The following is a 13,457-nucleotide window of genomic DNA, read 5'->3' on the forward strand; positions in this document are numbered from 1 at the left end:
CTTTCTCCCCACCTCCAATTCATCCTAAAATGTTCTTATTATTCTTTTTGAAGCAGCTTTAATTGAAAATTCCTCTTAGTTCTTCCCCCAACCTTTCTTTATCAGACAGCCAGAGGGTGAGGTGTATTAATAGCAGCTGCATGACTCAGAGTTGGTAGCTCAAGTGGATCCCTTTGCACTGAGCTTTGCTGTTCGGCCTCCCTGGCTACGTTGCCACCGAGCTCAGGGAACACCTTCACTTTCTTGCAAAAAATGAACTGCAAACACAGAAGGAGCTGGGACTGCCTCAACCTCTCTGTCCTTCAGAGGGATTTCCTTACTGCTCTTTTCTTCTCCATCCCCATTGGGACTGTACATGGAAAAATGAAAGTATGTTTATGAAAAAGAAAGTGCGATCCCATCCTCCAGTGTGACTTTCCCCCAAGTGATGAAAAAGGAGCGAAGGTCCTCTTCCATCTCATTGCAGTGAGATGGAAGAGGGTAACCGAGTCAACACTCTCCACTCAAATTGCACCCCGTGCTCTTTCTCCGAAGGCTTCCCTTTTCTCAAGGGCCATCGCAGCTTGGGCCTTCCCACCCCCCAGACCACCACACCCCGAGCCCCGTTCCTGCCTGCCGCTTCCCCCGGCTGGTGGCATGGCCGGCTCCGTGCCACCGTATCTGCCAAAACACCCGGACCCCCACCGCGCCCCAGCTGCGCCTATCACACCCACACCCACAGGGCCCCCTGAAACACACCCCTGCCTTTTTCCTCCCAGCCAAAAAAGAAGGCACGTTATTTCCTCGCAGGGCTTTGAATGGAAAACATCCACGCTGCCAACTCCCCTTCCCTGGCTGAGGCTGTACTAACATTTTCTTTTCCCGTCTGCTCTCGGACCCGGCTGTCCGGTTGCGCTAACGAAAGAGCTCTTTCTCCTCATCTTCTCCTCACTTATGCGAGCAAAGAGTTTTTCTGAGGAGGGCTTCACCGCTGAGCAGCTATTGCAAGCAAACACGCGCGGGCAGAGCTGGGCTCGGGTGATTTCCGCGGGACACTCGCGTCTCCGAGCACCGGCTCAGCCCGAGCGTGCAGGACGCTGCGAAGCTCCGTGCAGGGGGGCCTCAGCGCGGTGCCGGCTCCGGCGGGCCTCGGGGCCGCCGTGCCCCGGCCGGCACCTCACAGGGTGGGTGCTGGCCGCCGTTCCTTCACGGGAGCTCCGTCTCTCACCCTCGTTGTCCCCCCCGCGGGAGCCCTGGTCCCTCACCCCCCATCCCCCATGGGAGCCCCGGCCGCCGCTCCCTCAGGGCAGCGGCAGCGGCCCCGCCTCACCAGGGCCGCGAGCGGCTCCTTCCACACCCGCGGACCGCTCGCGCACCACCAGCCCCCGCGCCCCTCCGCCAGCGCCAGCACTGTGGGCAGCGGCTTCGCGCCGCCTGACGCGCATGCCCGGCTGTGCTGCGCATGCTCAGTGCGGGCGGAGAAGCAACATCTGATAGGGGGGAAAATCTGAACGGCGGCAGCCGCCGCCATATTGCAGAGCTGTCAGCGGCTGCCGTGGTTGGCGCCTTGTCCCCGGCGGCGTCGCGAGCAGTACGGGGCGGCCCCGCAGCGCTTCCTGCCCCGCTGCGAGGGGGCAGTTGCGCGGCGGGGGGGTGGGGTGGAACGACGGACGCCGCCCTGCCCCACGAAGAAGCGGAGAGCGCCTCGCTTAGCACCCCATCCCGAGGTTTCGTCCTCCGCCCGACGCCGCGGGAGCGCCCAGCCCGCTCCCGGAGGAGCGCGCCCCAGGTGAGGTGGGGGCGCGGGGAGCGGCCGCGCCGCCGCCCAGGCTGCGCTGACCCCGCGGGGCGCTGAGGCGAGGGAAGCGCGGGTGGCTGTCAGCGGGGGCGGGGTCTCCCCTGCCGCGGCGCCCCGGAGGGCAATGCGGGGGCGGCAGGCAGCGGCCGTGGGGGCCCGTTCCCCCGCCGCGTTGGCGGCAGCCCGAGGCGGGAGTCCGCCCGCAGCCCTCGGAGGGGGGCGGGGGAGGGCACCGGCGCGCAGCGGGGCGACTTGTTGCGGCGGCGACGCGGCGTTGCATCGCGCCGCTCGTGTGCGGGGCGCGACGCCCGCCGCCGCCTGCGAGGGGGGCCCGGCTCGCCGACCCCGCCGCCGCTGAGGGGTGGGGGGAGCGGCGGGCGGGCGCTTTGTTGGGGAAGCCCCGGGAGCGCGCCCTCGGCGTGCCCGTGCCGCGCAGCCCCCTCTGCATTATTCATGTCCCCGAGCGTCGTGGCTCTTGAGGTTACCGTAGACATGTGGCAGTCGGGTCGGCCAGCTGACTGTGGCGGTGTGGAAGAATAATAAGGAATTACTTCATAAACAAGTTCTGTGAAGCATCTGTTGCTGTCTATTGTTTTCAACAAATGCACATTTTTAGAGTCCTTAAATACTGACCGACGTAATGGGCACAGCGGCCGTGAATGAGCCTTTGTGCATTGTTTTTTTTTGAATGGATTAATGTTTTGTGCAAGACGTGGGCATTTGTAATTAACCTTGCCGCTTAAAGTCTAGTGCAGATAAGGGGGTTTAGTTTCAACTTTGTGGAATTCGTTTCTCTTTTGTCAATTTTCTTAATCTGAACGTGAAAAAAATAACTCTTTGGACTCCGTGCCAACACAGCTAATCACATCAGTTGTAAGGTGCTATTAAGCTGTCTTTTCCAGTCTATGTAACACCCTAGACAAGTATTTCATGTTTCTCTTTCTGGTACAAGCTTTTAAAAATATTCCATTTTTTAAGTGAGTTATGGGAGTTGCAGTTCTGATTCTTAATTAATTCTGTCTTTGTGACTGGTTTGTGTCAGGCCTCAGGCATGTCCCTGCATCTTACTCTGTTTTGTTTTCATCAGAGATGCTTGTCATTGTGTTTGTCACAGAAACGTTTTGAGGATGCATCTGCCTGCACAGCATATTCAGAAGACCGTAGAAATACCATTGTTGCTGTCAGCTCTTATATAGTGCATTGGCACAATGCTGCTGGGCAGCATGTGTTGCCAGGGAAGACGTGGAGTTGATAGACAGTAACATTATGGCTGCTGTGATGAGGGAGTTTTGTGATCATTAAAGATAAGAGGCAAGTAGTAACTGTTTATTGAATTGTAAGACTTGCTTCTATTGATTTAGCATAAGAGAGGCTGTGAGAAAAATAAACTGCAAGTCAGTACAATGTTCCCAGATAAGCAACCTCACAGCAAATGGCAATTGCAAGGCAGTGGCATGTTTCCAAGCCTTGTGCCGAGGTGACACAGCTCTTCCATCAGGTTGGGAGGCTACAGAGCAAAAGTACAATAAACAGTTTTAGAAAACACACAGAAAATGACACGGTATGACATGTCAGGAGCTGTCCAGAGAGTTTTCCTTGTATGCTGACTGAAAGAAACGGTGTAAAAGTGTTTGTAGAGATGACAAAAAGAGTTCTGGACTGACTATTTCTGCCATTGCAGTAGAGAGCACTGCAGGGCTTGATGATAATAGAGCTGCAAGAAAAAAAGTTGGTTCACAGAAAATTAGGTAAATCCTTAAAGAGAGTGAGTATATGGATCCATCTACAAGATTCAAAATTAGGGGGGTAAGAAGTGTAGAGGTTATGACATTAGAAGGCAGTTCCTGGTAAAGAAAGTTACTTTAGCCAGTGCCAGGATAGGTATACGGCCTTTCTTTTTCAGCAATCATGCTCAGCTTTTTGGGAAGGGGTACTTCTGTTAGCAGAGGTGAAGAGGGAAGTTAAGATATTACTTCTTTCTGTTGGATGTGTTAAATACATCAAAGCTGTCCTATCACTTTGTGTTGCATTAGAAGTCTGTGGGAGTAGAGGAAAGGGAGGATTTTCAAGTCTGTCAATGTAAACAAAGCTTTATAGAAACTTCTGAAGAAAGTCCTGATTGTTGAAAGATACTGATCCATTAAAGCAGCACTTGGTGTATCTTGCATGCTCAGCGAGTTTATTCCAGAGCTGAAGGGGCCTAGGTAAACCCTTTCCTTTCAACATTGAAGGGCTGCATCTATCTGTGGGCTAATTTTTAGCTGTGCTTTGAATTTAAAAACTTTTTTTTCCTTTCTGCTTTAGACATTTATTAATCGCTCTGTGAAGTGAACCTTCGAGCCATGTAGTGTAAGGAAAAACAAATATTCCATTGGCCCAAAATGAGAGTTAATAATCTTTGCATTAGAACATTTTGATTTAAGAGCTGTAGCTAGTGTATATGGGGACTGATGCAAGTGGCCAGTTCATGTTCATAAGTTTCCTTTATTTTATGGAGCTAGTTCTAAGAGACTTAACAGCATTATTCAGAAAATATAATACCCGTTTTTTAAATGGAATATACCCAGAATTTAGGTTAGGTCATAATTCTTTGCTAACTGTATATTTAGATAAAGGTTTATATCACCTTGAAACAACAGAGTACCTGCATCAGACACGCTTCTTAATTTCCATTTTTGGTTGTATATCAGAAGTACATACGAAGATTGGCCATCCTGTCATTGTAGGACTCTTCAAAATCTTAGAGTTATTTCAAATAGTGCAATTGTGGGTATTTTGAAGCTACAATTTGAAGTAAGGATACTAAACTTAATAAATATAAGCCGTATGTAAATTGTATAGCACATCTATAGCATACCAGTTTATTAACTGGTCAAACTGCAAGTATTCCACAAATATCCTTTGGCTGGTCTGTGTTGCTTTTTGTTTAACTACTGTGTTGGCAATTGCCAGGTTTTCATTTGTACTTCTGAAGTTCTCAGGATCTCCAGTTTGAAAGAAACACTTTGCTTTTCAAAATATATTTACAAAAACACGTAATGCATAATGATTGTACTGGTTATATCGCAGTTATTTTTCAGAGAGACAGCAAGCCTATCTCAAGTATTTCAGGGAAGGGAGGATTAGGGGAAGTGGTGGTTTTAAGAAGGTAAAGATACAGTACTAAAAAAAAAAAAGTTGATATGTAATACTCTGCATGTGATATCTAGCACCGGTCAAATCTCAATTATTACATGTTAGTTATGGATTTCAGCTCTCTTTTTTTTTTTCTTTTTTTTTTTTCCTTTTTTGTGAGATAGGTGGCTTGTTTTGGTTCCCCTCTTGGTTTGCTTACATTGCAGACAATTGTGTAGACTACCTCTCTGTCTGTCTGAAAAAGATGTATGCAGAAGTAAACTCTGTGGCAAATGAACTTCTTTATTGGACTGCAGCAAGTGTGTCATTAGGGAGCTGTTAGTGTAAAAGATGATTGCCCTGCAGGCATTCACAGGCTGCTTTGGAGTAGAGAGGCGTTTTAATAGAAAGCTGAGACCAGTTAGTCAGGTACAGTGGCCTGTAAGTTGCCTATTGCTGCTTTCCCAAAGATCTAAAACTTTTAGGTATTACAAAAAATGGAATGGTATAAGACTTTGAAACAAAGTATATTAATTTTAAATAAGTTCCTGTAAATAAATTAGTTGTGTTGCTGTGGCTAAAGCTCAGTGGAGCCTTCCATCTCTATATAGGAAAATAGATGATGAACCTCTTGCTAGAGCTTAGGAGGCACACTGCTGAAGAAACTGCTTCTGAGAGAAGGTCTGAAGCTGTCAGATAGGGATCCCGCTTTTGAGGGTTGGTTCTCCGCCAGCCAGGCATCCTGCTCAAGCCTTCTGCCTCCTATCCCATCCTCACCTGACCTCAGACCCATGGCTGTGTGTATGAATGTTTCTTTTGAAAACAGCAGCTGCATAAATTATTTGACAGAATTTTGGCATCAAGCATTTTATGCACCGTCATTTTCTGAAGAAAGCTTTCTTTGTCATCTTTCAACAATTGCTTTATTTGTTGGCTTCTGTGGCATAACTGGAAACATGGATGATACCAATTTAAAAATCCGAACTGCCTTGTAGTGAAATGAATTGAAATCACAGTTCGTCATTTCAAGAGAATTCCTGAAGTTCTGGATGATTTTTTGTTTCTTTTTGATGTGGAGCCTGCTGATATTTTGGTGGTTTGGTCCAGAGTCCAGATTACTGTATGTGCTGTGAAGGTCTTGAGGGCTGGAGTGTTGTAGCAGCAGTAGGAACTCTGCAAAGTCACAACCCTGCTAATCCTGACTTGGAAGAGGCACCTTTGGGAATTGAAATGCTTAAGTGATGAGCCTTTATGTCTAGTAGGTCACAAGCTGGTTTCAGAATGCAGGAAGCAACAGGACTATCATTCCCAATCCCAGTTGGCTGTTTTTTTCCCCTCTATTTGCAATGCCATTTCACATGAGTGTTAAGATCAAAGTAAGTATAAGTAATTGATTGTTTCAAAGACAAAATTAGTAAAACTGTTATGGTTGCATCCACTAAATATAAACTTATTGGAAATGTGTAAGTTGCAGAAGTGAACTCCCACTCCAGTAATAATAGTGGAGATGCACAATATTTTGCCTGGCAGTCATTTTTTGTTTCTTCTTGCCAAATATTTTCCTTATAGTTGTTTTGTTTTTAGTGTTAGCTGGTGCCAATAATTGGGAAAGAGAGGGTGTTATTTTTCTATTCAGTGCTTATATGATTTCAGTTTTTGCACAATTTTAAGATCTGTGAATTTCTTGGGCTTTATATACCTATAATACTTAGTTGCAATGCTTTTGTGTGAATATACTGTTTTGAAATTGCATAGCATTTTGAGTATGAAAGCATACAGACACAGGTGGTGTTTTTTGCATTATATATAAAATGGAAACAATGATCCATGTATTTACGTTGTAGACCGTATCAGTTGAGTTTAATTCCCTCCCCCCCCCCCCCCCATAATATGGCACAAGATCTTCATGATCTGGAATAGAAACAAGTTCAGCATAGTTGGCTCTAAATTTATTAAATTTATTTCTTTTTCTTTTAAAAGAAATTATAGTTTTGTGGGTTTTTTTACTCTAGTAAAAGATATTACAGCAAACACTTCAACAAAAAATACCTGGGCTATTATTTGTTTTGCATATTTTTTTCCTGTTGCTTGTGTACTCTGATAAGTTATCAGGCCCATGAGATCTGTGAGGCTGACAGTGAGACTTCATTTTTATTGAGCTTTGCACAAGAGGATTCTTAGTTTTAGCTGATAGCTGGTTTATTGCATGCGGACAATAAATGTTAATTCTGTAAACTCATTTAAATTACATGTCTACCAATTGTGATTTGATGACATAGAAAAGTGACTACAAAGTTTTATAGGATAATTCTGATTTTAAAAATTACCTTACAGTTTTAAAATATGTTTTCAAATAAGTAATTTAGGGTTGGTTGATAGTAGTTTAACAAAATGTTTGGGTAAAACACAAAGCAAAAAGCTGGGACATATTTATGGAAGAATTTGCAATGATATGAGGGTATGACAGTCATTTTAGAACGTGATAAGACATGATCTCTTTTAGAAAGACCTCAGAAAGTAATCAGTTGTAACACAGATCTCGGCCTCATGCCATATGCTGTCTCCTGGAGACTGGACTTAACTTATCAGTCATCTTACCATACCCCTTTTCAATGCTAATAGAACTATAGGCACATAAAAATATTTGTGCTACTTTCTTTTTCTTTTAGTACAGTTGAGTTGGCACGCTTATAACATTGTGGATGAGAATCTAATTTAGCTTTTGCATCGTTAATTAACTGAGCTTAACTCTAGGGCTTCAATCTACCTTCAGTTTTGCAAGCAACAAGCCTCAAAAAGTTGAATGCAGGGATTACTACAGCTTGAAATCGTGCTTACTGTTAGCAGATATTAGGGCCAGCCTTGTTTTGCTTTTTACTACTATTTTGAATTTTTATGAGGAGTACATTAGTGAAAGGAGAGGAGGAGAGGGGGCAATCTCTTCTGTGAACTGGAAAGGTGCTATTGAATTTTATCAAAATCCAGTGTTGTAAGGACCCAAACAAACCTTCTCCCCCCTCCCCCCAAGCTTTTTTGGTTTAAAAGAAAAAAAGTGGGGGGATTGTGGAAAAGTGTATTCATATTTTTCAAGAATATATCGAACGATATCTTAGAATGGTAGTCTTACTGATACTGTCCAATACTTTAGAATATCTTCCATAATTAAAAACATAATCCACTGGAATGTAATTGTCTCTATGCCGGGCAAACGTAGTATTATACTTTTATAGTTGTGCTACATTAATTATGTCATAATGAATATAACTTAAAGATACTGTATTTTTTTCAGGCTCATTTTTCATTAAACAAAATTTGCTCCATATCTGCATTATACTATTAGATCTCTTTTTCTGTAATCTTCAGTCTCAACATTACTTTTTCTTTACCAGCCAACAACACTGATGCTTCTTAAATTCTGTTTTCATCCTTTATCTCTCTTTTCCATTCCTTCTTTTCAAACATATCTCTAGAGATTAGAAAAAGAAATTAGAAAACCAAAATGCTAGTGCACTTTAGGTTGCTTTGCAATTGTTTCTGATATTTACTGGGGTTTTTTATTGCCAAGAAGCAAGGAAAGAATAACTTATTTTGTAAATATATATAACAATACTTTATATTGGCATTTTTCTTTATGGATGAGAAATTGTTTATACAAAAGTTTGGTTTTGATAAATGAATGACTGTAAACATTTTGTTTTTCTCCTTATATGTATTTTTTTAAGCACTTCTGAAAATTTTATTCGTCTGATGTAGTCATGCAGTTATAATACTGGAATCTCAGATTATTTGGAGTAGTATGTCACTTTTTTTTTTTTAGTATGACTGTAATTCCAGTTAATATTATTTTTGAAGGCAATGCCACCTTTGGTACTCTTTGCAGATCAGCAGTAGGACTGATTTATGGAAGTCATTACTTTAGAAGTGTGCAAGAAGGTGACCAGTCGCCTATTTTTTTCTCAGTTACATAGCATCCTGCCTCCTTTTCAATTAATTCTACCAATAACATTGCAAGCATATTTTTTTCAAGGGAAGCATACTTTTTTGGAACCGAAGACAATAGTGAATACTTTCATTACCATGTAGACATAACTTACAGCCTTTCTGCTTAAAAAAAAAAAAGCTCTATTATTTTAAGCAGAGCAGCTATTCTTCCTTTTTTTACTGTGATGGTGTACTTGCATTTCTCTTCATTTGGGAAAAATGACTGTATCATTCCTTTACTGAGAGAAATGGATGCTTTTATAGACATGAAATACAATTTTGATGCTTTAACATTATGTTAGGTTTTTTTCTTTATTTTCATGATGTTTGAAGTTTGACTAGAGTTGACATTAAATTGCAGCTTTGGAGTTCCTTGTACAAATTTTACTTTCTCGCATATAATGTTAAAGGTTTCTAATACTAGAAGGTGTCTGATATCAAAAGTTTTAAAAAGAATTTGTAGCACTTGGGGAACTGTTGTCTCTTTATTCTAACATTAGTGGATTATTAGTCTAAAAAAACTAGACAGGAGGTTGCTACTTAGACCTGTAGATTCTGGTACTGGATAACTTAGATTCTTTTTCTTTATGTTATCTACTTAAAAGTGTATTTTGTACATGTAGAGCACTTGTTTACCTGCTTTGGAATTTGTACTGTTTGCTGTGAGGTACATGAACTCTGTTATGATTAATTTTAAAATAACCCTTTTAATTTTGTTTTTGACAGAAGGGGACAAATAGTTTGTAGAAGGCTTAAGTGGACAAGAGACTAAAGAAAACAAGAAAAATGCCGAAACCGGTAAGTAGCTATTCTCATCTGTAGATGAGCTTACTCATCTAAAATCTGACAGGATTTTCACATTTTAGAACGGTGATCTTGTAACACTCTAGTTGTTTTGACTCTGCCCTTTCTAGATTTCATAAGATTTGGTAGTGTACAATTGGAGTTAAGATAGTTTAATTACCAATGTGAAAAAAGATCAAGAAAGCTTGGTACTGCAAGTTGCATGGAGATGGGGGCAGTACTTATAAACCACAATGAGCTTAGAGCCCATTTGGCTGGCAGGAGGAATGACTTTTCAGGAATTGTTGACTTTGAGATGATACACAGTGGTTAATGGAGGCATAATTTGAGCCTGACTCAACGTCTGTGAGAATCAGTGAAAGGATTTGCTGCAGGATTTGGTAGGGGAAGATAGAACATGTGTAAAGTGTCTGTGACAGCAACAGCACTAAATTAGGTGGGAGTTTTGCCATCATAGAGGGTATAACCTAGAAAGTAAGTGTTGAAAGGAGGAAATAAGCAATGTTTGTTGTCTCCTATTCATTTCACTTCAGCTGAGATAAGAGTTCATCTACTTTCTATGCAGGGGAAAAAGAAATAATCCAATTTTGTTTTGATAATAGCTCTAGAATTCTTTGAGGAGATAATTATTTAGCACCTTGATTCTATTGCTGTTGATGTAATATTGGTTGCTTAGGATTTCATTCGCCATGTGTTAAATGACTTTTGGTTGTCTCTTCCCCTTGTATCCAGTGAGTAAAGTATTCAGAAAGGGAACCAAATTGTCAGGGGAGATTATTTCTTTTCAACTCAATTGGTTTATGTAGTAGCTTTCAGGCTTTCTTTGTTTACTGATGTTTTATTGACGTAGTAGATTAGGAGCGGAGCAGGTATATTACTATGAATAAATATGTCTGTGTGCATGTGTGTACACATATACATACCTATACATAGATGTATAAAAGGTTTTTGCTATTACTCAGAAATTACCAGTTTAAATAGTCTGTATTGCACACCAGTATTTGGAACTGGTACAGCCATACCATATTGTTTCTGTAATTTCTTCTTTCCCCCCTGTGGATTTGGAGCAGTATCTTAGCTCTTTCTGAAGCTGGAAGTAGTTATTTGTATCCCGCCCCCTTCTTACAGAAGGCTGCAGTATTAAGGGCAGGAAAATAAATTAGAAGCGTACCATCTTCTGACCTTTTTGAGTCCTGGCTATGATAATTGAGTAGTGCCTTTGACAGAGCTTCTCAACTGGAAAACTGTATTTTAAGAATAAGGCAGAGTGTCACTGTGAGCCCATGTGGTTCCTGAGGCCTCCAACTTCATGCAGCTACAATCCGTGAAGTCACAGAAGTGATGACTAGAAAAAAAGACAACCTGAGTGAGGTTACTTCTTTTTAAATTCTGGGATTGGAACTGTGAAATTTAGGCAGGCAGGGTTCCCTCTATTTTAAGGACCTGAGAAAATTGTAGGAAATACAGTTTTAGGGTTGTTCACAAGAAAAGCAATATCCTTAGAACTGAAATTGCAGAGGTGTTGGAAGAGCTTACAATCCACCCTAGGAATGGAAATTAGCTACGAGATCTTAGGAAAGAAGCTGGACTCAGGCCAAAGATGAGATATTTTTTTTTTCCTTTTATGAAGGGTTTTATATAGAGTTCTCATATGTTGGAACGTTCTTGTATGTCTCCCGATGATGTAGGCGTGTGTGAGAACTTTGAAGGAAGTCAAGTAAAAGGAATCATTAAGAAATGAAATTAAATTGATTACGTTTCTTGAAAAATGTCATATGGATTTCTTCCTGTAAACTACAGGTTTCTATAATTGTAATTGGTTAATGAAGAAGTAGCACACATGCCAAAGATAAAGTAATTTTCCTGTAAAAGTCAAACCTCAGATTTTGCTCTGGTTTTTTCTTAACTGGTAGATTGCTTTGGAGCTTTTCCCCTTTTTTTCTCTCTCTCTTTTTTTTTTTCCTTCCTTCTTTAGAGACTGTAAGAGCCTAGTCATTGGTTCTGTTTAATGAATCCAACATTGTTCTTTGAAGAGTCTTGCTGTTCTGCTAGTGTTTGATAGTACTGGACTGTAGAAGGTCTTTTGCTCTGGACATTCACTGTAGCTCTTAGCAGTTGTCTTTAAAGACAATCCACAATAAGCAAATGTACTCCTAGTCCGGAAACTGTTTGTGCTTCAACTCCTTGTTCTTCATTTTCAACAGCTGTTGCAATAAGACTGTCAGTGTTCTGTAGTTTTCTTATTGGAGGTCTTTTAACCTGGAAACTAATGAAATAATCATGGATAAGACTTAAGAAAACCCAGTTAACATAATGGGTGAGAATTTTGACAGTTATTTTATAGCTCTCTTCTCTGTATTACTGTGATCTATTTAGGTATATATTTTTTTGTTTTTCCAGATTCTGCTGTAATGATCCAATTGATAGTTTTCAGAAAATCTGTACATGTGGTTAATATGTGAACCTGTGCAGTACAATTATAAGTAAATTCTACATTTTTCAAATTAATTTTTTTTAGTTGTGTGTAACAAACGATGAAGCTATAGATTGGTTTAAACAGAATCAGTAGACACTAAATCACAGAAAAAACAATGGAATAGATTTCAGTTTCACTTTTTTTGCTTTCATGTTGAAAAATATGTAGTATTCCAGACAAACTTAAGTAAAATGAAGACTAGTAAAGGGTCTTGGCATAGTTGAATTTTAAAGCAAAGATCTTTCATTTTTTCCCAGAAGTCCCAGTCTGAAATAAGGTTCATGTCACTGTGAATGATCTTCTTACACATGCTAGTAAAAGGTCATTGTTATGTGTTGGGGATTTTCTGTCTTAGAGGCTACTAGGTTAAATAGCCTTAAATAAAGTGTGCAAGTGACTTTAATATGTTAGTCCTCAGATAGTAATATAATATGTGTCTGAAAAATATACATTATTGAAACATTTTCTTATTTGCTTCAGTAGAAAAGTTTGTTCACTTTGGCTGTTTGTAACAAAGTGCCTTTCCATTCTTTCAAGCGGTTCACTCAGCATCTCCTGTACTTTTAAAACAAAATAGTTCTGAGACTTAATATTCTCAGTTCTGCCTAGCAGTGCAAAGTTTCATTTAGCTTCTGTTGTAATCCACCTAAAAAAACCTGATGACTGCTTTGTTTAATTAGGTCTTTGCTGCTGTAATCAAAATTGGAGCTGTTAATAGGGCTGTTCTCAGTGTGCTTAGTTCTCTGCTTACCGAAGAATAGAATATTTGTTAAATCTTATTTTCAGTGCTTTCTTCCTAAAAGAACAGATACAAAATGTTTCTCAGCTGTATGCCATTCTCCCAGATCTTCACTAAAAATAGAAACATAGAAACTAAAATTAGACATCATTAGTTACATAACTGTTAATCATTTCATAGGCTAAGAAGATTAGGTTTAATTGACTGAAATATTAGTTGCACTTACAGGGTATAAGAGGAGTTAAAATTACAAGCTGTTTTTCCTGGTAGTTTGCAGCATTTTTGTACAAGACTGCAAGGCGTGAAAGAGAAAGCATTATGCTGGGTAGTAACAGGAGTAGATGTCAAAGTCTAAGATTAAAAAATAATTATTTTTTAAGACTTCTTCAGCATTTTGTGATATTTTATATTCAGAAGGAGTAGATACTAGATTCTGGAATAATGTAGATGTTTAAAAATTGAATTAATATTTACAAGATCAAGTTACAAGGACATTTGCCACAGCTCATAAAATAGTATTTATAAAAAACAATCTAAAGCAATTTATCTATGAAAGAATTTATCCA

At 40.7% G+C, this 13,457-nt stretch overlaps 1 protein-coding gene across 3 annotated transcripts in view; it reads left to right on the forward strand.

Moving 5' to 3' along the window:
• The first annotated feature begins 1,453 nt into the window (after positions 1 to 1,453).
• The window catches only part of RDX (radixin), a 48,170-nt gene continuing 36,166 nt past the window's right edge, over positions 1,454 to 13,457 (forward strand). For 2 of the 3 annotated variants that reach the window (XM_054821895.1, XM_054821886.1), the window contains exons 1-2: positions 1,462 to 1,768; positions 9,599 to 9,670. In XM_054821895.1, the coding sequence (XP_054677870.1) occupies positions 9,659 to 9,670 (12 nt within the window). In that variant the 5' untranslated portion in view covers positions 1,462 to 1,768; positions 9,599 to 9,658. Of the gene's footprint in view, positions 1,769 to 9,598; positions 9,671 to 13,457 lie in introns of all 3 variants that reach the window. The other variant, XM_054821904.1, reaches the window with a different exon arrangement.

This window comes from Grus americana, chromosome 1 (genome assembly GCF_028858705.1).
Source record: "Grus americana isolate bGruAme1 chromosome 1, bGruAme1.mat, whole genome shotgun sequence".
Classification (NCBI taxonomy): domain Eukaryota; kingdom Metazoa; phylum Chordata; class Aves; order Gruiformes; family Gruidae; genus Grus; species Grus americana.